Below are 25,335 nucleotides of genomic sequence, written 5' to 3' on the forward strand. Positions count from 1 at the left end.
CTCCCCCTGAATCTGGGGGACATTTTGTTTCTTCCTTTTTTTCTTGTTTTCTTTCTCCAAGGCTTGGTCAGTCTTCCTACAGCTTTACCTTGAAAGTTCTCTTAAAGCAACTTAAGACTATTTTCCATCATTCAGAACCTGGAATTTATTCAACAGGAATCTTGAGGTTTACTTTGAGTGCTTGGAGAGACTAGTAAAATGCTTGGCAGGTACTTGAATGCTACATGAGCTAATGGCTTAAAAGTCCTTCAAGGTGGTGGAAATAATTCCCCAAAATATTCATAGTGTTTGAAATAGGAATTAGCAATATTTGGGCCTATAAAAATTATATCTGGCACTCTGATTGTACTATCTGATTATAAATTCTTACATATCATATAGGAACATGACTTGGCATTATTAAAAGTGGATTTTTCTTATGCATCTACAATTTTCTCCTTTTTTCATTTCTTGTCAATAAAATTGAGGTAATGGGAATGCTTTTGTAAAAAAGGACTGGCTGGGACTATTGCACAGTAAAATTTTTTCAGATTCACTAAATAAATGAAAGGTATTTTGTTTTAACATTTATTGAGTTTTTCTGTATTTTTATTTTTTTGGAAGTACAACAGATTCTTTAGGCAAACAATTAAGAAACAAAATTTCCCTTTAAAAAGCATGTCTGAGACTCACCACTGCACTGTGTTGCCTGATGCTGTAGTGACATGTCATTCTTACAGAGCAGAGAGGTGTCTGAGGAATGCTCAGCCATCAGCAGATGCAGTCACTCATTTTCTACTTGGAGAAATGGAGCCCCAGAAAGGGGAGCCACTGAACCTCAGTTTTCCCTCAATTAGGCAGAGCACAGAGAGGATGGTCCCCAGTAATAGGTTTACAGTTTCGCTTATGCCTCCTGAGTGTGCATGGGCATCTCATGGATATGTACCCTGCTATCATCCGGTCACTTCACATCAGAGAGGAAAGCAGTATCTGCAGCCTGATGCTGGGTCTTCTGCACAGAGCACAGCCTGGGCCCCTCTGGTCACCAGGGATCCCTAAGGGTCACTGTGCCTCATCACCCTTGGGTGCCATCCTGCCCCATGGTGGCAGCACACTCACCTGTCTGAGAGCTGTACTTCTGGATCTTCTCTGACCACTGCTATCCACCCCAGCCAGAACCATGGAGCACAGGGCCTTGACTGCTTGCTCCTGGCCTCTACTCACAGTGCCCAGTGCACAGTTCTGGTTCCTAGATGCCAAGACAAAAGGCTATTTAATATGAGAGGACATTTTCTCCAAAGTCAATCATGGCTCAACTTAAGGTCTGAAGAGTTGAGTTATGAGCAATATGATTATCCACATGTCCAGGAGTACATTCAACCTCTGCAGAGTTAGACATTGGGACTGCAAAAAAAAAAAAAAAAAAAAAAAACCAACTAGCTCTAGGGCATCCACCTGCCTCTGGGGGCTAGATCAGTGCGCTTCACAGCTAATAGCCTGTGATCCACCACCTCCCTCATTAGCCACTGGCCCTGGTTCCACCCCCAGGAGCGCTGGCCAGTGGCTGGTCTCTGGGGGACTTGGCAGTGCATGGCAGGGAGGGGCGTATGTGGCTTGATAGGGCATCCAAGGGCCATGCGTGGGGATGGAGGCAGCGAGCTCCGGCCTCTCTCCCCATGCATTAGGCGGGAGTCTGAGTCCTGGACGCTGGAGAAAGCACAGGGATGAGTGTGGGATGGAGGTGATCGCTCTGGCGCTGCATTGGGCTGGGAACTGCAGAGATGGCTGCTGACCAATTGCCATCCAGGGTCAGGGCGGCCACAGGGTCACATGGGGGTCCCGGTTGGGAGGCGGCTGCGGGAGGGGCGGGGTCTCCCCGGAGGATGGAACCTTGAGATGGGCGCCCAGGAGCGGTAGACGTCAGCAGCGGGCACTATGGGAACCGCAACACTGTGGTCCTTGGTGATCAGTGAGCAGTTGGAGCAGGACGAGGATGCTGCGGCAGCTGCGGACCAGAGCGATACCCGTGATACTCAGGATACTCACGGGTTAACTTGACTTTTCCTTCTTGGTTTTCGGGTCTTCACAATCCTCTTTCCCACTGGGATCTTTTTGTAAGTGTCCTGACATTTCCTGAAATTTCACTCTGATGAGTACCTAGGTAGAGAAACTAACAAGTGCTGTTCCCTTTTTACTTTTCTTTACCCACTTCTTCTCATCTAGGCCTTGGTTGATGACCACTTTGGGGAGGGGAGGGCCTAAAGGTGCAAGGACAGCCTCCTTGCCTTTCTTTCTGAGGGCCTCCTCTGTTGGATCTCTATCCTACCTCTTCTCTGTCCTTCCCTTATTACTGTCCCTTCTGTTTCCAATCACCATTTTTCACCCATGACCTTAGCACACAGAGTTAGGGTGTAAATTGGAATTGATAAGCTGGGAGATCCCAACTGCTACAAGGAGAGTATGTCCCTGTGAGTATGTGGCCAGGATGCCCCAAGACCCTGTGGGTGACAAAAATCTGGTGTTCCAAAGGTCGCCCCCCTTCTGTGGAAACCAAGTGGACCAGGACTGTCCTTTTCTTTGAGTCAGACAGGTGCTGGTTTATTTCACTTTTTCACTACTGTCCCTGCCTTAGAGACCAAGGAGAAGGTTCCACACTGAGTCATTTGGATCTTTGACATCCACTGAGTTCTTTGGATCTTTGGGGGAAAGGGAGGAGTGTAAGGTGTTTTGTGAATATTCCAAGACCATTTCTAAACAGCAGGCAGCTTTTTGTTCTATATCAGTTTTGTTCTTTTCCTCTTTGGTTCACTTCACCTCCTTATTGAGTTTGGGTGTAGGGGTCTCCCTCTTCATGAAAAAGAATTCAAAATTAGATGTGAAGGTGAGTATTTAGGATGAGTAAATAAATCACAGCACATTATACATGTATACATGTGTGTCTTTGAAATTGAGATCCTCCCCCTGCCCCAGTGTGTTTTTTAAGCAGTTTGCCAGAAATGCCTACTTAGAAATGCTACCTTATTGTAAGAACTGTGCAAGGGAGGAACAGTGACACTTAAGCCTCATTAGGTTGACAATACCTATAGCTCTGGTCTCATGATTTTGACAAAACCTCACAGACTGAATTGGAAGAAAGCCCAATGGGCCCAGGTAGAAAAGTTTCACCCCCCCCCCAAGTTGGCACGATATTCAAGTTTGGCTGAGTTGAAAAATCACTGTTCAGTGAATGTAGGGTAACACCAGCCCACTCCACCCTCCAGAAAATAGAACAACCTCTAAATTACCATCGCCTTCACCTCCCACCTGTAAAAGCCCTTGACCTAGGAATGTGGGCATTTACAAATGCTCTTGGTCCCAGGGGGTTAGTACTACCAGTGAACAAAGATGATTCTTAGAAGGGATTCTGGAAGGATTTTGATTCCTTTCTATCATAATTGATTCAGCATTCACTCTGAAAATTTAGCAGGATCTCACTTTATGCTAGACAGAGTCCCTGTAGAACCTTTCCATTTAATGAGTGGCAGAATACAATAACCAAAAACTAGAGACAAAGGAATGATCATTTTCAATGGAGGGAATGAAGTGATATTTTTGTGTGAGCTTGAAAGTAAAGGGTAACTTTAATAAGCACAGAAGTGGGGAGGCTTTCTGCACAGAATTTCTGGTTATCTCTAATGTCTACCAGGATCTCACTACTTTGACAGTGCAGCCATGTGCTCAGAGTCACTGAGGAATCTAAAAGAGAGCTCTGTAGGTGGCCAGAATGTGCAGGTGTCTCAAATCAAGCCAGAACCACTTGATTTGGGACAACAAGTCACAGACAATAGCTCTGCTTTGAAGTTTTGAAGAGTATTTGTTTTGCTGTTTCTTTATAATTTCCCATTCACTTTCATCATGGTGATGAGCACACACATAAAGATAATTCATGTGTGTAAAGAATCCAGGGCATTGATAAAGGTTGGGAGCACATTTTGGTCTTTTCTGTGGAAAGTGGTATGTGTTTTATTAATTGTCTTTATTATTACGTGATAAGGAAATGACCCATATAAACTTTAGAATCAACTTATTAATTTCTGCATAAAAACGTGCAGGGTTCTTCCAAAATCCTATATACTTGGCAATAAAAGAAAATAAAATCATGGCATTTGCAGATAAATGGATGGTGTTGCAGAAGATAATGCTCAGTGAAGCTAGGCAAGCCCAAAGAAACAAATGCCAAATGTTCTCTCTGATATAAGGAGGCTGATTCATAGTGGGGTAGGGAGGGGGAACAAGGGAGGCCTCTGGAGCAGAGGGGTGGGAGGGGAAGGGAGAGAACATGGGGTTAGAAATGATGGTGGAATGAGAAGATCATCATTATGCCAAATACATGTATGAAGACACGAATTGGTATGAATATACTTTGTATATGACCAGAGATGTGAACTATTGTGCTCCATATGTGTAATATGAATTGTAATGCATTCCACTGTCATAAGTAAATTAAAAAAGAAAAAAAATGTGTCTTTTATAAGAGACCAATAAATGAGATGCTTTTTTATGTTAGAAATGCAAAATAATTGCTTTTTGTAATATATAAATAATTTCAAAGTCTAAAAATTATTCCAAGTACAATAAGATGTGGTATATGTTTTTGTCATTTTACCCTTCTTACATAGGAACATTTCTGTTGTTAGGACCCTGCTCCCTTGGAACATTTCAGCAATCATTAATGGCAAAAGCAGCTACCACCCATAAGTTCAGAAAATGGAGATTTCCTGCAAGATGTATATACTGTGAACGCATTGTCCTATTTCGAGGTTTTAAATGCGAAGAGGTAAGATCATTTTGGAATCACAATTTTTTTCTTTTGCTATATACTTTTTTTTATGATTTTACTTATTTGGAGATGTGTGTGTCCACACACAAACACACATATAAATATGTTGTCTGTACACCTGGGAACTAAATTCAGGGTCTTTCACATGCCATATTTTTAGAGAGACAGAAAGAAGAGAGAGAGAGAGAGAGAGTTTTTTTAATATTTATTTTTCATTTTTCGATGGACACAATATCTTTTTTTTTATTTTATTTTTATGTAGTGCTGAGGATGGAACCCAGTGACCTGCGCACACCAGGCGAGCGCATTACCGCTTAAGCCATATCCCCAGCCATCCACCCTTTCTTTTTTTTTTTTTTTTAAGATTTATTATTTTTTTATTATTTTTTTTTTAATATTTATTTTTTAGTTCTCGGCGGACACAACATCTTTGTTGGTATGCGGTGCTGAGGATCGAACCCGGGCCGCACGCATGCCAGGCGAGCATCCACCCTTTCTTAAAATTGTGTTTTGAAATGGGTTCTTGCTAGATTGGTCTGGCCTTCAACTTGTGAAATTCCTGTTTCAACTCTCAAGTAGCTGGAATCATGGGCATATGCCATCACACCTGGCTTGCCAATACATTTTTAATAAAGTCCCACAGTTTATTTCTATAGTTTTCTACTTTGTTTTGCTGTTAAATGCAATTCACAAACCACAAGTAGTACTTTTCAACTTATTTTTGTCGTTATTAGTCTGCCTGTAATTTTCTTAGTTGTGAATAAATTTAAGGTGAGTCAATCAGTTTTCAAATATCATTTTCTTATAGTGTCTTCTTGTCTGCCATAAAAAATGCATGGCAAACTTAACCATCGTTTGCGGACATCGGAAACTTCCGGGGAAAATGCACTTATTTGGAGAAGAATTGTCCTGTGTTGCCAAAAAGGAGCCAGATGGCATTCCTTTCATAATCAAAATGTGTATTTTAGAAATTGAAAAGACTGCCTTGTGTTTACAGGTATGTTGTTCACTCTTAAAACTCTAAAAACATAAATGCCTTTGTGATTTGTTTTAATGAAAAAGAGACTTTCAGAAAATCAGCACTCTCCATTTGTAATAACTAAATTTATTCACATTTATTTGGAAAAGGTTAATTTATTTAACTTCAACTTGTATTTTTTAAATACTAATAAAAATTGAAGTAGATACATGAACTCTGTCTACATGTCTGCATTTAGCCCTTTGTACTAAAGTAAAATATTGCATTCTGTTTTTCTTTTCTCTTCAAGGGGATTTATCGAGTCAGTGGCAACAAGGCAAAAATGGCAATGCTGTGTCAAGCCCTGGAAAACGGAAGGCATTTAGTAGATCTGTCCCAATTTTCTTCACATGACATCTGTGAAGTGTTAAAATACTACCTTCACCAGGTTAAAGTTTTATTCTAAACCTACCATCAAATGCAAAGAGCAAAAATATTTTATATTTCATATTTTTCATTGGTATAGACTATGTCATCACCCCCCTCATTATTCTAAGATTTTATAATGATGTACTTTGATGTGGATACATTTCCATCCAGTATTCTGGCCACTCCATGAGCTCCGTCAGTTGTGAGCGCTTTAGTTCTTGGAACTTTTCTTGATTTTTATTGCCATTCTCCCACCCACCATCTGTCTTTGTAATTTACACTTGAAGCTCTTGTTTGGAGATGTGTGTGTGTGCACATACACAAACACACATATAAATATTTATAAATTTGTTATTTGTACTCATGGGGATTAAAAATTCAGGGTCTTGCACTTGCTTGGCAAGCAAACATGTACTCCAATTCCCTTACCTTTTCTTTATTTTTCTTTTTTTCTTCAAAAACTTTCTAAGACAGTTCCTTGTCTTTTTCTTCTTGAATAAGTAAATTATTCCATTTCTGAGATCATGTTTTAATATTCAAGAAGTCTGATTTTCTATTCTTTTGATAACATTTTTTAAATGATTATATGATGCTATTTTATTGTGGATATTCATAGATTTTTCTCATTAAGGGTTCTTTTCTCTATTTGGCCTCTAACCTCTGTAGAAATACAATGTGACCCTCATATATAACATTAAATTTTCTATAGCAACATAAAAATTAAAAATAAAGTGAAGTGAATTTTAATATATCATTGAACATTTTGAATAACTAGTTTTTTCAAATTATGAGGTATTTTCTTTATTTATTTCTTTATATTGCAGCTCTTCTTCTTTGAAATCTGGTGTCTATTTTTCATTTAGTGCACATCTCAATTTAGATCAGCTGCATTTCCAGTGCTCTTTCACCATATCTGACTAGTTGACAGCATATCGATAGCACCTTCAATTTGTTCTTTTTTTACCCATTTTGATTTTTGTCTTTCATGGTGCCTAGATATATTAGAGTTTGGACTTGAAATCACTTTGGAAGCACTTGAACACATCAAGGCTTTTTAAAAACTTTGAACTTTACTATAAAGTGGTCTAGATGGACTGTTTGATATGTACCTAATAACATGTCTAGTTCCCTGTTCTGGGACTGGTGTGATCTTCTTGGGAAGGCATTTTTTTTAATTGTAGATGGACACAATACTTATTTATTTTTATGTGGTGCTGAGGATCAACCCTAGTGCCTCCCACATGCCAGATGAGTGCACCACCATGAGCCACAGCGCCAGTCCCCTAGAAAAGGGTTTTTTCCTTGCCTAGAGATACAGTACCAATACTGTGGGAGCCAGGGTGCCTAAAATGACTGTAGGATCTGTGCTTTCAGTGTGCATATAGCCAACATATCCCCATTGGAAGACAGTTACCTCTCTGTTCCTTATGTTTGGCAATGCCTTGATTCAGAGAGCCTCTGTATCCCATTGCCCAGAGAAAAGATTTCCAGAGCTTTAGGAAGGAGAATGCCCTAGTACATGGAGTGGAGACAGGAATCTATAGAGAGCTAAGCTTTCTCAGCTGGCCCACCTGCAACCTAACCCAAGATCAGGGGGCCTGGTAATGATTGTCCATGTCCCTTTAGGATTCTGAAAAACATGTTGAGTGACAAAGGGTCAGTTCTCTTGGAAATGCTGCATCAGGACTTATTCATCTGCTCTTCTACTTGTGAATTGTTGCTTTTTGTGTTCTCTATTTTCCTAGTCCTTATGAGCCTACTGTATTTTAGTGGAATTGCAGGAGGGAAAGAAATTAAGTATACATTGCTTGATCTACAAAGTTAGCCCAGGAAAGCATTGATAACCCTTTAATCACATTCTACAGACCCCTCAACTGAGAAATGGAGGTGGATACCTTTGAATGACTGGAAGTCTCATAATGTGTCATCCTTATCTTGTTTAGTCAGTTAGGGAGAGGAGATGAATTGGGTCCAATACAATAAACTTGCATTCTGTTGAGGAATTTTGTATGTCTCAGACTTTCATTTGGGACAGTGTGCTCAATTCTTGCAATAGTGTTAGAGAGTAGCCTTTATCTGACTCATTGACCTAAAGCTCCAAGAGGTGAAGTGACTTGCTTCAGATCCCAGAGTGGTGAAGATAGAAAGGGATCACAGGGCAACACCTTCACTTCCCACAGATATTATAGGACATCAGGTAGCTAACAGTTCACTGAATTTTCTATTGTAGATCAGTAGAAACATTGAAATTCATTATGGCAGTGGATATTTGTTGTAAGAACTTCTTTTTTTGATCTATTCATGGCAAATCAGCCTGTTTTAAAGTTTCATGAGATGTGGACAGTATGTTTTTGTAGGTCATATTATCTTGTGCTAATCTTCATTCTTGCCCAAGTAAAATCTGTGCTCTTTAGCACTTTGATATTTTTACCCCTTACTCATAAAATCCATGGGTTTCTGATTCATTTTATAGATTTTGTTCACTATTCTATGTTTGTTCCAGTAAAAAAGCTGAAGATTATGCTATTTGGGGGGCAGATGTGAATATAATGTGTTTAGGATAGAGATGAAGAGTTTTAAAATCCCATAATGAAGCTTAAAGCTTAAACTTCATTTAAAGTTTAGAATTTCACTCATTATCTATTAATTTGTTATTAACATAAATATAATTTATAGTCAAGATTTTGATTTGCTTTCTAAGTCACTTCTCTACCAAACATATGTTTTTTATTTTATGGACAGGGATGAAGCTCAGTACTAGAGTGCTTGCATAGCATGCTTGAGGTCCTAGGTTCAATCTCCAGTACTGAAAAAGATATCAATAAATAGAGATTGACTTTAGATTTTGTTAATCTAAAGGGACATGCTAAATTAATTGAGTAACTCTCACTTATAGTTGACTTTAACAAAGAAAACAGGCAGAAGATTTTTTCAAAATATTTATTTTTTGGTTGTAGCGGGATGCAATACCTTTATTTTATTTATTAACTTTTATGTGGTGCTGAGGATCAAACCCAGGTCCCCGCATGTGCTAGGCAAACACTCTACCTCTGAGCCACAACCTCAGCCCAAAGGTATTTTTAATATAATTTTGTTTCTTTAGCTACCAGAACCATTGGTTTTATTCCAATGGTACCAGGAATTTATGGAGCTTGCAAATATCATCCAACATATTAACCAAGAACAGGACAACAAAAGGGACAACTCTGAAGACAACACATCTCTAAATATGGGTATGGAAATCAACCAAATTCTTCTCAAAACCAAGGACCTTCTAAGAAAATTGCCACCGTCCAATTTTAACACTCTACATTACCTTATCTTCCATCTTAAGAGGTAAGAATTTTTATACCATCTTAGCCATTTTTAATTGAACAGGGCAATAGTATTCAGTACATTTATATTGTTGTGTTATGATTTTCAAAATGATTTTTAGGATGTTCTTATTATGTGTTGAGAGAGGGATACATTGAATATATGTTCATGCAGCAAACATGGTGCCCTCAGATGCTTCCTGTGTGCCAGGCTCTGGCTGGTCAAACTAGGATGGAAACATAGGTTTTCAGCTATTTGTGGGCTTATCCTCTTGGGGTACAGATGTGTATATAACCCACAGTTCACCATCCTCCTTTTTCTAGTAGCTGTGCACAGCTTATAGGCATGCAGAGGAAGTTTTGGGGGTAGAGATAGAGCAGAAGAGGCAAATGCCCTTGAGTTCAACTTTAAGAACTGCGTGATGATTTGGTAGAGAATGTGCAGACAAGCATACAAGGCAGAGAGAAACAGACATGGAGATACAATAAAGCATTTTGCATTTGGAAAATCTGATTTCATTAGGCTACAATATAGCAAGCAGCAGCAGGAACTGTGCTACTCTTCCCAGAGACTTGATAAAAAATCTTAAGAACCTGGCAGATGAGTTGACCATGTTGTTTCTATACCCATTAAAGAACTTGGAATCAGGGATCTCACATATTAAGATTTGCCAGCTAGACCTTTCTGATAGCAATTAAGATCTCCTTTTTTAATTTTTTTTAATTTATTTTTGTGGCTGGAACTGTGGCTCAGCAGTAGAGCATGTGCAAGGTCCTAGGTTCGAACCGCAGCCCCACATACAAATAATTAAATTAAAAATTTAAAAAATTTATTAGTTCAAATCAGTTATAAATGACAGCAGAATGCTTTTCAATCCATTATACACAAATGGAGCACAAATTTTCATTTCTCTGTACATGATGTAGAGTCATACCACATGTGCCATCATACATGAACTTAGGGTAATGATGTTCGTCTCATTCCACCATCATTCATACCCCATACCCCTCCTCTTCCTTCCCTCTCTTGAGCCCAATCAATGTTCCTCCATCCCCAGAGACCCAATTATGTATCAACATTTATTTATCAGAGAGAATTTTGGCCTTTGATTTTGGGGGATTGGCTTACTTCATGATATTCATGAACCCCATTCATTTTACCTGTAAATGCCATTATTTTATTCTCTTGTAATGCTAATAGTCCATTGTGCATATATACCACAGTTTTTTAAACTATTCATATCTTGAAGGGCTTCAAATTATTCCATGAAATAGAAAAGGAGGAAACCCTTCCAAACTCATTCTGTGAAGCTAGTATCACCCTGATAACCAAACCAGCCAGAGACACATCAAGGAAAGAAAATTTGAGACCCATATCCCCGATGAACATAGATGCAAAAATTCTCAATAAAATTCTGGCAAATCACATACGAAAACATATGAAAAAAAGCAATGCTCCATGATCAAGTTGTGTACTCCAGGGATGCAAGATGGGTTCGACATACAGAAATCAATAAATGTAATTCATCACATCAATAAACTTAAAGAATCCTATGATTACATCAATTGATGCAGAGAAAGCATTTGACAAAATACAGTACCTATTCATGTTCAAAACATTAGAAAAACTAGGGGTAGTAGGAATATACCTCAACATAGTAAAAGCTCTCTCTGCTAAACCTAAGGCTAACATCATTCTAAATGAAGAAAAATTAGAAGCATTCCATCTAAAAATTGTTCAACGTAATCCTTGCCACTCTAGCCAGAGCAATTAGATGAAAGATATTCAAGGGAATACAAATAGGAAAAGAAGAACTCAAATTATCATTCTTTGCCAACGACATAATTTTACACTTGGAGGATCCAAAAAAACTCCACCAGAAAACTTATAGAATAATAAATGAATTTGGCAAAGTAGCAGGATACAAAATTAATACCCATAAATCAAATGCATTTCTATACATCAGTATAGAAATGCATTTGATTTATGAAAAACAAATAGCAAAACTACCCCATTCACTATATATATAAAGAGCTGTGATATATATATATATATATATATATATATATATATATATATATATATATATATATATATCACAGCTTTTTTACCCACAGATGAATCTAGTATCATCCTAATAGCTAAACCAGGCAGAGACAGATTTCCTTAGATAGTCATAGAAATAACATGCTGAGAGTGTTTGAAGTAAAACCAGAACGTTGATAGTGGCAATAGAACAGAGATGTTCAGGAGAGAGAATCATTTGGGCTAGAAAACTAGCTGTGGGCAGCTGGGAGTGTGGCTGGTGATAGAACACTTGCCTAGCACATGGGAGACACTAGGTTTGATACTCAGCACTGCATAAAAATAAATAAATAAAATATTTTGTCCTTCTCTACTTAAAAATTATTTTTTTAAAAAAGAAAACTAACTGGGCAGTGAGAGAGAAATTGACAGTGATGTTTCTGATTCCAGTATAAGAAACGGGGAATATATCCCACATACAAAGATGGAGCAATTTTTAGAGGTGTTTTTCTTCCTTCTGCTACTGAGTTCAGTAGTTCCTTCGACTTACATGCATTTTATCCTAAAATAGTACTCTGAAACTCAGTTTGGTGTGTGGTGAGTATCATAATGAAACAAAGGATTCTTTCCCTAGACCCACCAACCTTGACCCTTGACAAACGTTTTGTAGTCTTCTATAGCCTGAGTTTTCTCCACCCTTCTCAGGTCATAGTAAACTACCATTAAGGACATCTATTAGGCAAATCTAATACACTTTATGTGTTCTTCTTTTCAGGGTTGTAGACCATTCCGAAGACAACCTGATGAACTCAAAAAACTTAGGAGTGGTTTTTGGACCCTGTCTGATGAGGCCCAGGCCTACAACCACTCCTGGTACCATCTCCTCCTCTCTTGTTGCATATGCCAACCAGGCCCTGTTAGTAGAGTTCCTAATTACCAATGCACAAATGATCTTCGATGGGTCCCTAGAGCCAAAAAATGTTTCATCCAGTACTGATGTTGTTGCACCTTGGATGGATAAAAGCCCTCCTTCCAAACATGTAATATCAACAGAACATTCCACAAAGTCACAATATTTTTCTACAAAGCAAGTGAGTTTTGACCATTACAGAATTGGATTAAATATGTGATGTATATGTTAACAAGTTAATAGTCTTTGAACTGTTTGTTTTTGAGATGTGTTTTGCTTTTAGTTTAAAATTTTTCTTATATCAATAGGATATCCACACTGCAGATATTGAAATTAAAAATTATGAATTGGCTACATCATTTGAGGAATCAGAATGCAAGCAAAATGCATTGGAAAAATGGGATGCATGTGTCATTGGTGAGTGGTCATGTACCATAGATCTTTGCATATTTCAAACCTTGCCAAGAAGTCCTGATTAAAAACCAAGGTGAGGGTTGGACTTGTAGCTCAGTGGTAAAACGCTTGCCTTGGCATGTGTGAGGCCATGAGTTGGATCCTCAGTACCATACAAAACAAATAAATAAAGATAAAATATTGTGTCCATCTACAATACTCATCCTTTAAAAAAAAAACAAGGTGTATTAATTTGAGGTAAGTTCAAACTTCAAGGTTTTATTAGTTAACTTTTCTAGCCACTGAGAAAGTTTAATGAATGTCATTTAAATGAATATCATCCTTTGTTTCTTTCTTGTAAAAATATATCTTTAAATTCATAAATTTTTTTTGTTCTCTTTCTGAGATTTGTTTTCCCCTTTACTTCTTTGTCATCAATTAAAGTCAAAACAGAAAAAAGCTGGACTCCTGAAACTCAAAAAAATGGACTCCTAAAGTTTTTTGATGTCCCTTTACCTGTGGCCTAACTTTAGCACATTAAGCACACATGTCTTCCATTTTCTTGGCTCCAGTCTTTTTGTTCACTGTTTTTTGATTGCTTTATTTCAGTGAATGTTTTCTGGTAAGGGGGTTGAAAACCTTTCATTCGTTACTGCTTTAGTAGAGCTAAATCTGAATTTTTCAATATATAGCCATAAATGTTAAATTTGATATATAAAATTAATGAAATATCAATGAGTGTAGCCTGGGAAATTCTGAAAACAAAGACAGTCCATTACCTCTCTGCAAAGAAAAGCACTGGACTCACTGATTCCATTTATATGATTTGATCTTATTAGCACTTCTGTGCTATGAACCTTGGCCTCCTTTAAGCCACAGCTAACAGTCTGAGGAAGGTAAATAATGCCAAGGGTCATGTCCGTAAATTATCGTTGATTCAGGGTTTGAACCTCATCCTCTCTCATTCATAAATGTAACCTTGTTTCGCTGTCCAATGAAATTGGATTCCCAGGTAGGTATAGTAATAACCATAAATAATTTTAAAATATTTGACATTTTCATTACATACCAGGTAATTCTGAGCCTTTTCTTTAGAAGATCATTAAGACCACATGCCAACATATCTCCACATAGGAGTTTGTCTTGACAGAAGAAGGCAAGTAGGGCTAGTGCACTAGGCTTGCCCAGGGCAGAAATGGAGCTGGAGCTGAGCCAGCACCCAGGCAGCTAGAAGTGGTGCTAGAAGTTCTGCAGGACTGTAAATATGTTCTGGTGGTTGCCATCCAACCACAATGGCTCAGCTCCCTTCTATCAATGTGGAGAAGGATCCAGGACAGCAAATCACATGAGCAGTGCCTGGGAACCAGGGAAGAGAGGCCAGCAGCCTCAGGTGAAGAAGGAGGTCAGATGAGATGATGACCTGCGATCATCATCAAGTGATGCTGCTGTGCACCTGTCTGCAAACCACTGCCTAAGGATACGGGAGAAGGACCAGGTGGCAGGGATGAGAACTGTGGGCTATGAACAGGGCTGTTGGAAAGCCAGTGGCAAGACACAGAGTTGTCTGATGTTTCTCAGCAGGGAGTCGAGGATCATGGCCAGATGGCTGCACCTTTCTAGCAACAGGAGCTTCTGGGGTACATGCAGCAAAGTTAGAGTGAGAGATGCTATGGTTCTAGGTGAGAAAATAGGGGGCCTTGGGACCAGACGAGAGGAGAAAGAGAAGGAGGTAAATCTGGAGTCTCCAGGACCAGTAGCACAATGGCAATTTTGACAGCTCTTCAACCTTCCTTTGTCCAGAGGATGTTACCATGTATTAGTGGATCAGCTGGGAGAGCATCCAAGTCCTTTCTGGTGTGTTGCCCTCAGTATGGACAGAATGTAACTGGAAAGCAGATTAAGTGACAGGCAAAGTCCTTGGGATTCAGGACATGGCGTTTGTTGGTGTACAGAATAGTGTTACTGCTCTAGAGTTACCATTGTCTGCCTGGTGAAATCAGGAAAGTCTTAACACAGAAAATATTCATTCATGGGTAGTATATTTTTTTTTTGTCCAAACAAGTTCTTTATTGAACTGTATATACAGGTGGACCACATGGAAAAAAACAAACATAAAAAGCTTGCCTTATTTCAATTGAATTTATAAGGTATAATATTAGAGTTTACTTCAACAAATATTTACCAAGATCCTACTATATGCCAGGCCATGTGTGGGGTACTGGGGACCCAAAGATCTATAAAACATCTGTCAGAAGCACCCACCACAAAGGATTTAAAGAACAGCATAAAACAGAGGTGATGTTTAACCTCTATTTTTAAAAATATTTTTTGGTTGTAGTTGGACACATTACCTTTATTTATTTATTTATTTATTTATTTATTTATTTTTATTGTTGGTCGTTCAAAACATTACATAGTTCTTAATACAACATATTTCACAGTTTGATTCAAGTGGGTTATGAACTCCCAATTTTACCCCGTATACAGATTGCTGTATCACATCAGTTACCCTTCCATTGATTGACATATTGCCTTTCTAGTGTCTGATGTATTCTGCTGTCTGTCCTATTCTCTACTATCCCCCCTCCCCTCCCCTCCCCTCCCCTTTTCTCTCTCTTCATGGGTAGTATATTAAAAGAAGTTGCTACAGGAAGTGTTTTTTTAATTTTATTTGATTTGTGACTATTTGTTTTATTAAGATGAATTTTTAAAAGTAATGCTTTAATTAAAAATGTGCCTTTAATATTGTATGGATTTTTAATTCCTCTGCATAGATGACTGAGAAACTAATGTTGGAAAAAATATGTAAGACTCTGTTATTTGAGAGAATGCCCATTCATAAATAACCACACTTCCTTATTAACCAAGCTTCATGAAGTTAAAAAAAAAATCTCTTCTTTTTCAGATCACAAAGAACTTGAATCATCATCACAAAAGATGGACAATATGTGTAAAACCACGAAACCACTTAGTCTGAAATCTGATATGACAACAAATGATATACAGAGGCCTATGCCAAGCCCCAAGATGAGATGTTTCTGTTTGCCTGTAGATAGGTTCCATCTTGCAAGCTCCCCTAATGAGAAAAACAGCAGAAATGTGGGAACTGTCAATTCAGACAAGTTTGGCCAGAATCTTACCTTTGAAGGACTTAATAGAAAAGATACCCCTACTAGTTTTGGCCCCAAAATTAATGGTTTTGATCAGCAGATTCCACAAAAAACTCAGGGACAACAAAGTGAACCAAAGAACTTAACTGGCATGAGTGCAGTGATTGTGCCAAGTGTACTCCAGGAAAAAGTGACAATGAGCATCCAGGTGAGTGGTGACCATTCCAACGGTGCCACACAGCCCAACACGCCAGCCAGTTCAGCAAGAGAGGCACCAGAGAGACTGTCCTCGCATTCTCACCGTCTTGCTCCTGCAAGAGCACCCAGAATACTGCAGCCCCATCTTGGGACAACATTTTACAAACCACCTACCCCGACCAGCAAAGTCAGGGGGACTGAGGAGAGACCAGCTTCACCTTCAGCAGCAGTGCCTCCTAGCACAGCTCTTACTCCCCTGAGTCATGTGGAGAAATCTGTGCCAGAGGCAGACAGCACATCAGCTTATGCTTTGAAGCCAGCTGCTGAGCCTAAAGAGAACCCTGAGGAGCTCGGCCTACCTGACATGAATCCAATCTGCCAGGGACTCGGGCTCAAACTAATGGAAGAGTTACAAGACCTTGAATTTGAAATGCCACAGTTTGTGTAGTTGTCAAAATTCAGTTTTTCTTTTTCTTGTTTCATTTTTATGCATTTTGTTTATTTTATGAAAGAATATTGTAACAGAACCCCTTTGGTATAGGATTGCCAAAGTATATATTTTGCCTTTTGGCCTTGTATTGTCTTTGCTAGTCATATAGAATGGTAGTGTTTTAGCCATATAGAATGATAGTGCTCACTGGTATTGTCTTTAAATTCTGTGTTTTTGAAGTTATGCATAAAATTGCTAAAGTTTATATTTTGCCTTTTGGCCTTGTATTGTCTTTGCTAGTCATATAGAATGGTAGTGTTTTAGTCATATAGAATGATAGTGCTCACTGGTATTGTCTTTAAATTCTGTGTTTTTGAAGTTGTGCATAAAATTGCCAAAGTTTATATTTTTCCTTTTGGCCTTGTATTGTCTTTGCTAGTCATATAGAATGGTAGTGTTTTAGTCATATAGAATGATAGTGCTCACTGGTATTGTCTTTAAATTCTGTGTTTTTGAAGTTATGCATAAAATTGCCAAAGTTTATATTTTGCCTTTTGGCCTTGTATTGTCTTTGCTAGTCATATAGAATGGTAGTGTTTTAGTCATATAGAATGATAGTGCTCACTGGTATTGTCTTTAAATTCTGTGTTTTTGAAGTTGTGCATAAAATTGCCAAAGTTTATATTTTGCCTTTTGGCCTTGTATTGTCTTTGCTAGTCATATAGAATGGTAGTGTTTTAGTCATATAGAATGATAGTGCTCACTGGTATTGTCTTTAAATTCTGTGTTTTTGAAGTTGTGCATAAAATTGCCAAAGTTTATATTTTGCCTTTTGGCCTTGTATTGTCTTTGCTAGTCATATAGAATGGTAGTGTTTTAGTCATATAGAATGATAGTGCTCACTGGTATTGTCTTTAAATTCTGTGTTTTTGAAGTTATGCATAAAATAAGTATTATAATTTTAAATTTAAAATAATTTTCTCTATAAAATGTTTCATGTAAATGCATCTTTAATGTATAATATTGTTCTCAACAAATAGGGGCAGTAGGGAAAAATGAGCTTTATTTTGGAGCAAACCTTGTGCTGATTCATAAAATGCTTCTGAATGCAAGTGCCTGAAAAATCTTGATTGGGTATGAATATATTTTTTCCCACATAATGTTCTAGTGCATCTTTGACCACTTGTGTTGTTATAGCATGTATGGAAGCATTGGCAATTCATATAACTTTTTTAATATTTACATAATGGCCTTAAAGCTTGCCAATCTGTGTTTACTAGCATTCTACTTGTTAATTTTTACATATGGTAATTAACACAATTGTAGAAAGAAAATGCACTTCAATACTAAAAAGTTTCAGACATTGGCAGAGACAACACAGACAGACAGAGTTGAGGCATCTCGAGCCTAAGAGACCTGTAACCTCTCTGCTCTCAGCTGCGGCCTGTTGCTGGATTGCCTGCGACTTCTGGCTTTCTCCTGAGGAGAGCAAGTGGGCAACAGCTAGGACAAGATGAAGCTCTCTCTGGTGGCTGCAGTTCTGCTGCTGCTCTGCGCAGCATGGATGAGGAGGATGACAAGAAAAGGACATGGGTACCGTGGTCGGCATCGACCTGGGGACCACTTACTCCTTCATCGGGGTGTTCAAGAATGGCCACTGGAGATCATCTCCAAGGATCAGGGCAACCGCATCAGGCCGTCTTATGTGGCCTTCACCCCTGAAGAAGAACGTCTGATCGGCGACACAGTCAAGAATCAGCTCACCTCCACTCCTGAGAACATGGTTCTTGATGCCCAGCGGCTCATTGGCAGCACTGGGAATGACCCTTCTGTGCAGCCATACATCAAGTTCTTGCCTTTCAAAGTGTTTGAACAGAAACCTAAACCATACATTCAGGTTGATATTGGAGGTGGGCAAACCAAGACCTTTGCTCCAGAAGAAATCTCTGCTATGATTCTCACTAAAATGAAAGAGACTGCAGAGGCTTATTTGGGAAAGAAGGTTACCCATGCAGTGTTCCTGTACCAGCCTATTTTAATGATGCCAGTGGCAAGCAACCAAAGATGCTGGAACTATTGCTGGCCTGAATATTATGAGGATCATTAATGAGCCTACAGCAGCTGCTATTGCTTATGGCCTGGATAAGAAGGAGGGAGAGAAGAACATCCTGGTGTTTGATCTGGGTGGTGGAACCTTCTATGTGTCTCTTCTCCCCATTGACAATTTGATGTCTTCAAAGTCATGGCCACCAATAGAGATACTCAACAAGGTGGAGAAGACTTTGACCAGCGTGTTATGGAACATTTCATCAGGCTGTACAAAAAGAAGACTGGCAAATATGTTAGGAAAGAAAATAGAGCTATGCAGAAACTCCAGCATGAAGTAGAAAAGGCCAAGTTCGCCCTGTCTGCTCAACATTAAAAAGAATTAAAATTGAGTCCTTCTATGAAGGAGAAGACTTTTCTGAAACCCTGACTTAGGCAAAATTTGAAGAGAAAACATGGACCTGTTCTGGTCTACCATGAAGCCTGTTCAGAAAGTACTGGAGGATTCTGACTTGAAGAAGTGTGATATTGATGAGATTTTTCTTCTTGGTGGCTCTACTCAAATTCCAAAGATTCAACAACTTGTTAAAGAGTTCTTCAATGGCAAGGATCCATCCTGTGGCATAAACCCAGATGAGGCTGTTGCATATGGTGACACTGTCCAGGCTGGTGTACTCTCTGATGATCAAGATACAGGTGACCTAGTACTGCTCGATGTATGTCCCCGGACACTTGGTACTGAAACTGTGGGAGGTGTCATGACCAAACTGATACCAAGAAACACTGTGTACCCACCTGGAGTCTCAGATCTTTTCTACAGCTTCTCATAATCAACCTACCGTTCCAATCAAGGTCTATGAAGGTAAAGGACCCCTGAAAAAAGACAACCACCTTCCAGGTACATTTGATCTCACTGGAATTCCTCCTGTGGGGTCCCCCAGATTGAAGTCACTTTTGAGATACATGTGAATGTTATTCTTTGGGCGACAGCTGAAGACAAAGGTACAGAGAACAAAAATAAGATTACAATTACCAATGACCAAAATTGCCTGACACCTGAAGAAATTGAAAAGGTGGTTAATGATGTTGAGAAGTTGGCTGAGGAAGACAAAAGACTCAAAGAGTGCATTGATACTAGGAATGAGTTGCAAAGCTATGCCTACTCTCTAAAGTATCAGATTATAGATAAAGAAAAGTTGGGAAGCAAACTTTCCTCTGAAGATAAGGAGACCATGGAAAAAGCTGTAGAGGAAAAGATTGAATGGCTGGAAACCACCAAGAAGCTGACATTGAAGACTTCAAAACTAAAAAGAAGGAACTAGAAGAAATTGTTCAGCCAATTATCAGCAAACTCAATGAAAGTGTAGGCCCTCCCCCAACTGGTGAAGAGGATACAGCAGAAAGAGAGGAGTTGAAGACACTGATCTGCGAGTGCTGTAATATTGTAAATTAGACTCAGAACTTTCCTTAGGAGAAAACTGAGAGAACTTAAGTCTCCAATGTACTTGGAATCTTCACCTCAAAGTGGAGTTGAAAATGTTATAGCCCAAGTGGCTCTTTACTGCTTTCCATCAGCAGTTGCTCACATGTTTTGGGGAAGAGAGAGAGAGGAGGAACTGGCTATCTTAAAAAACTGGATATAAAAATGTGGGTGAGGATGTGTGTTCACTTCATAAATGTTCTATTTAATGATTGGGTCATGCAAATCTGGTGTAGGAACTTTTTTCTACCATAAGTGACACCAATAAATGTTTGTTATTTAAAAAAAAATACTAAAAGTTTGGAGGTGTCATAAAATAAAAATTTGTACAGATAAAGCTAAGGGATAAAACACTATCAGAAGCATTAAAATCATCTAAAGCCAAATAACTAAACTATATAATTTAAATTATAATATATTTATATATTATATATTATATACTACATATTATAGATTTACATATATCTATATGATATATTATAAGTTGTTTATATACAATTATAATATAATCCTATGTTTTATACATTATATTAATATATATTATACTAATATAATAATTGTATTATTATCTTATTAATAATAGAAATTATATTATTATATAATTACATTACAATGATATGCAATATAATATAAATTAATATAAATCTAAATATATTATATATAATAAATATTATATATAATAAAATAATATTTATATATTATTTTGTTATGTGTTTATAATATATATGTATTTCATATATTATATATAATTTATATTAAATACATATGAATCATAAACATTTTGATATGTAATATATATAATTTATATAATATATATTTATTTATATATTAATATATATAATTCATATATAAATATATGTTATGTAAATATATTATATAAATTATATATAATATATTATCATTAATATGTAATATATTTATATATTAATATACATAAAATATGTATAATTTATATATTTTTATTTTATTATATATGATAAAATAAATGTATTATATATAATATAAATTAGAATTTTATATAATTATATTGTTTTTAATTTATATTATTTATGTATTATATATTTATATAATATATTTATATAATATTATAATTTAAATTATATAGATAAATTATCTCTTATTTGACTTTAGATGATTTTAATACATTTGATAGTTTTTAACCTCTTAACTTTATCTGTATAAATTTTTATTTTATGACATTTTTAACCTTTTTTGTGTTTTTTATAATGGTCTTTAAAAATGCTTGCTTCAGATATTTTTAATTTCAATACATTTTCTCTTCACATTATGAGGGTTTGGTTAAAACCATTCCTTTGGATGTATGCCTGTAATCCCAATAGCTTGGGAGGCTGAGACAGGTGGATCTCAAGTAGAAAGCCAGCCTTAGCAATGGCAAAACTCTTAGCAACCCTTTCTTTAAATAAAATTCAGAGTAAGACTGGGGATGCTGCTCAATGGTTGAGTGTCCCTTAGTTCAATTTCCAGTACCCCCTCAAAAAAATCCTTTTGTATGAAATGTTTTGACTAATAAGTCACATTACATACTTTTTCTACCTGAACTATCAACCCGTGAAAATGTATATGTCATTCGAATTGAGCAATAATTTATTTAAGTTCATTTTGAAAGTACAGTAAGTCACATTGTTTGCAATTTGAGAGATGTAGATGACTGAATATGTTTCACTTATAAAATACCCAGTTTTTAGAAACTAGTCCATTCCTGTTATTTTCTGGGTTTCATCATCTTGCCTAAAATATGATGTAAAAGGGACAAAAATAAAATAGCCTTCTTTGGTATGTGTGAACTATATTGTGAGTCAATGTTTTTGTATGATCATATTATACGTGATAAAAATTATATGTACAGGTTTATACACACATTATTATATGTAAATTATTTCAAGTACAATAAATTATTGTTGCTTCTCTGAAATTGTTGCCTCTTGGAGTGTGATACTTTAAGATTATTAACTATTGACTCAGTGGTCAACACATGGGCTCATCACTCGACTATGATATGAAATGCGTTTTAGGGCATGTTGTCTTATAGTTCTCCATAACATTAAGGACTAAGGAGAAATGAACAAATGGCCTTTTTAATGCTAAAGCCATTTTTTAGCCTTCCTTATACAAAGTACAAGAATTATATTGGCTTGAAAACTTAAAAATAAAATCAGATCTAACATTTATTGAGCTTTCTTTGTGTATTTACACTTTACCGAGTTGAAATTTCACAGCAACCTCTAATGGGTAAGTAAGCATTTTATAATTCCTATGTTACAGATGAGGAAACTGAGGCTTAGCTAAGTGACATGCTTTTAGTTTTCAGAGATGCAGCAAGCAGAATTGAATCTCAAATACAGGGTTGTGAAATTTTTATTAGTGCTTCTTTTTTTGGGTACCAGAGAGCCACATCCACAACCCTATTTTGTTTTTTTATTTAGAGCAGGGTCTCACTGAATGTTTTAGCACCTTGCGCTTGCTTTTGCTGAGGCTGGCTTTGAACTTGCAATTCTCCTGCCTCAGCCTCCCAATGGGATTACAGGCATGAGCCAATGTGCCTGGCTAGTTAGTGCTCTTAATGAATGTGATCACTAAATAATAGCAGGAAACACTGAACAATAGAAAATGCATCTTTCGATGTTTTTATTGTAAAATACACTTACAATTTGCCATTTAGACCATTTTGAAGTGTACACTTAGGTAACACTAAGTATATTCACATTGTCCAAGATGGTGTGTATTGCTGCATCATCAGATGACAGAAAGCAGAAGTGGGGAAAGGGATGTGAATGAAGTGTGAAGCCTCTTATATAAGGGCATTCATTCTGTTAAAAAATATAGAGCCCCATGACCTAAACACATGTTTTGACTTATAAATCACATTCCATACTTTTTCTACCTGTACTATCAACCAGTGAAAATGTATATATCATTAGAATTGAGAAATAATTTATTTAAGTTGATTTTGAGAGTATAGTAAATCTCATTGTCCCTTTTGCTGCTGTCACAATGGTGATTGTCACAACATATACATTTGGGAAGAACATATTCAGACCATAGCAACCATGTTTAATACACTGTAAAGAGAAATCCTTCTGGGGAAAGAATGTTGGTTTTAAATCATGTGGAAAGTCCTTTCTAACTCTGAACCTAAGACTGTAGGGTAAGTAGACCTTGATTCTAATTGGGCTGTTTCCAAATATGTGTCCATACACATGGCAGTGGGCTGTGCTGATGCAGCTTGCATCCTGAAGTTTCAGCTACCAGCCAGGGATCACTGCACTGTGGCCCTGGATCCCATCTCTTTCTTGCTACTAACATGAACTGATGTCACTATTGGATTGTAGGATTTAAGGACTGTTGTGTAGTTTGAAGCTTTAGGTTGTTGATATTTAATTATAATAATTAAACAAACATTTAATGACAATTTACTATATACTATCACTATGCTAGATAACAGAGACAAGACAATCTTTAAACACACTTACTGAGCTGGAATAAAGCTCACAGTTAAGTGCTTGCCCTAACATGTGCAAGGCTCTGCGTTCAATTTCCAGTACTAAAAACAAACAAAAAACCTTTCTGTATTTGTGGAACTTACAAATAAATACTATCAGGAATTGGCAGCTAACTATCAGTGGATTCTATTTTCACATTTGAAAAAGTCAGATTTGTTTAAGTACCATGTTTTCAAGAAAAAAATAGCAGAATGACCTGTAAATAAAGTCTGAGAATAGGAGTAAACTTTTAAATTGAAGCTAAAATTATGTAACTCGTATTATTTCAAAAATGTTATTTCCCATTTGTAAAATTCTTATCTTCCCCTTGGAACTGCAGAGTGAACCCTGGGGAGCTTAACCACTGAGTCACATTCACAGATCTTATTTTTTCAGACAGGATCTCACTAATTTATTGAGACTGGCTTTGAGCTTATGATCCTCCTGCCACACACTCCCAAGCCTCTGGGATTAAAGGCATGGACCTCCCATTCCTAAAATTGTAATTATCATATTTGTGCACCATGCTTTGTTTCAGGAGACTTTAATTGAAAACTCTCCTGAAGGCTGGGATGTGTTTCAGTGGTAGAGCACTTTCCTTGCATGCTGAGGCCCTGGGATTGAGCTCCAGTGCTAGAGAGAAGGAAGGAAAGAAGAAAGGAAGGAAGGAAGGAAGGAAGGAAGGAAGGAAGGAAAGAAGGAAGGAAGAAGGGAAAGAGAGAAAGGCAGAAAGAGAAAGGGAAAAGTGAGGGAGAGAGGGAGGAAAAAGGAATGGAAGGAAGGAAGGATCAAAGAAAGGAAAGCAGGTAAGGAAAAAGATCAGGAAAAGAAAATTATAATAAACACCAATTAAAATGTCTTCTGCTAACCTACATATTAGTCATTCAATACAGGAACCAAAACCCTTGTATGACTATTTAAATTAATTAAAATTCTACAAAATCAAATTTCAGTATCTCAGTCCCACCACTTATTTCAAGAGCTTAGTAACCACATGGGCTGGTGGCTATCATACCTGACAGTGCAGTGCATATTCTGTACATTTCTGTCATGGCAGAAAGGTCTATTGGATAACACTGATAAAGAGGAAGCATCACTTCGAGATACTGGTATTGTGGATGTGTTAAAGAATATTCAATAAAATTCAACATCATACATGTTAAAAAAAAAAAAAAACACTTAGCAAGTTGTGACCTACAAGAGGAATCCTGAAACCAAAAAAAGGACCTTCTTAACAAGCCAGTCAAATCAGCAGCATCTCATTCATGATGTTGGCAAAATAACATCATTTGGAAAATAGCCTCTTTGCTGTGTGTATACAAAATAGCATCGTAATGAGTTTAAAAGTCCCAACTCTTGTATACAAATCTGGGTTGATTATCAATTGAATGTTACAAATAGAAAACCAACCAGGAAAACTAGTTCATCTAATGCATAATAACACAGCACTAAAATAACAGTTGCACTGCTTGGCCTACTTTGGTCTGTGAGGCTGTGGCCTTCATGCTGGTGTGGTAGGATGTCCGGGGATCTGCAGAAGTTTCTATCCATAGAGAAGTAGGAATCCCAATAGTGACTCCATTCTCAAGATAGCACCAAGCAACAGCTGCCTGCACTGCAGGGTTTGGGCAGTAGACAATGCTGAATTTCTGCTCTGAAACAAAACTACTCTGTGGGCTCCAGGTACCTCTCATAACTGGGGTCCAAGACTGTGATGACTGTGTATCTCCCTTATAGCCAGTG

At 37.4% G+C, this 25,335-nt stretch overlaps 1 protein-coding gene and 1 pseudogene across 1 annotated transcript; both read left to right on the forward strand.

The window, feature by feature from the left end:
- The first annotated feature begins 1,914 nt into the window (after positions 1–1,914).
- LOC144249403 (rho GTPase-activating protein 29-like) lies at positions 1,915–16,584 on the forward strand. Its single transcript, XM_077791627.1, has 8 exons — positions 1,915–2,005; positions 4,638–4,795; positions 5,607–5,795; positions 6,067–6,204; positions 9,289–9,521; positions 12,301–12,616; positions 12,744–12,852; positions 15,734–16,584. The coding sequence occupies exons 1-8, from the start codon at positions 1,915–1,917 to the stop codon at positions 16,582–16,584; spliced, it is 2,085 nt and encodes a 694-aa protein (XP_077647753.1).
- Positions 16,585–18,079: 1,495 nt separating this feature from the next.
- LOC144249404 (endoplasmic reticulum chaperone BiP pseudogene) lies at positions 18,080–20,065 on the forward strand (annotated as a pseudogene).
- Positions 20,066–25,335: the final 5,270 nt, after the last annotated feature.

The sequence above is a fragment of the Urocitellus parryii genome, chromosome 11, assembly GCF_045843805.1.
Source record: "Urocitellus parryii isolate mUroPar1 chromosome 11, mUroPar1.hap1, whole genome shotgun sequence".
In the NCBI taxonomy this organism is placed as follows: domain Eukaryota; kingdom Metazoa; phylum Chordata; class Mammalia; order Rodentia; family Sciuridae; genus Urocitellus; species Urocitellus parryii.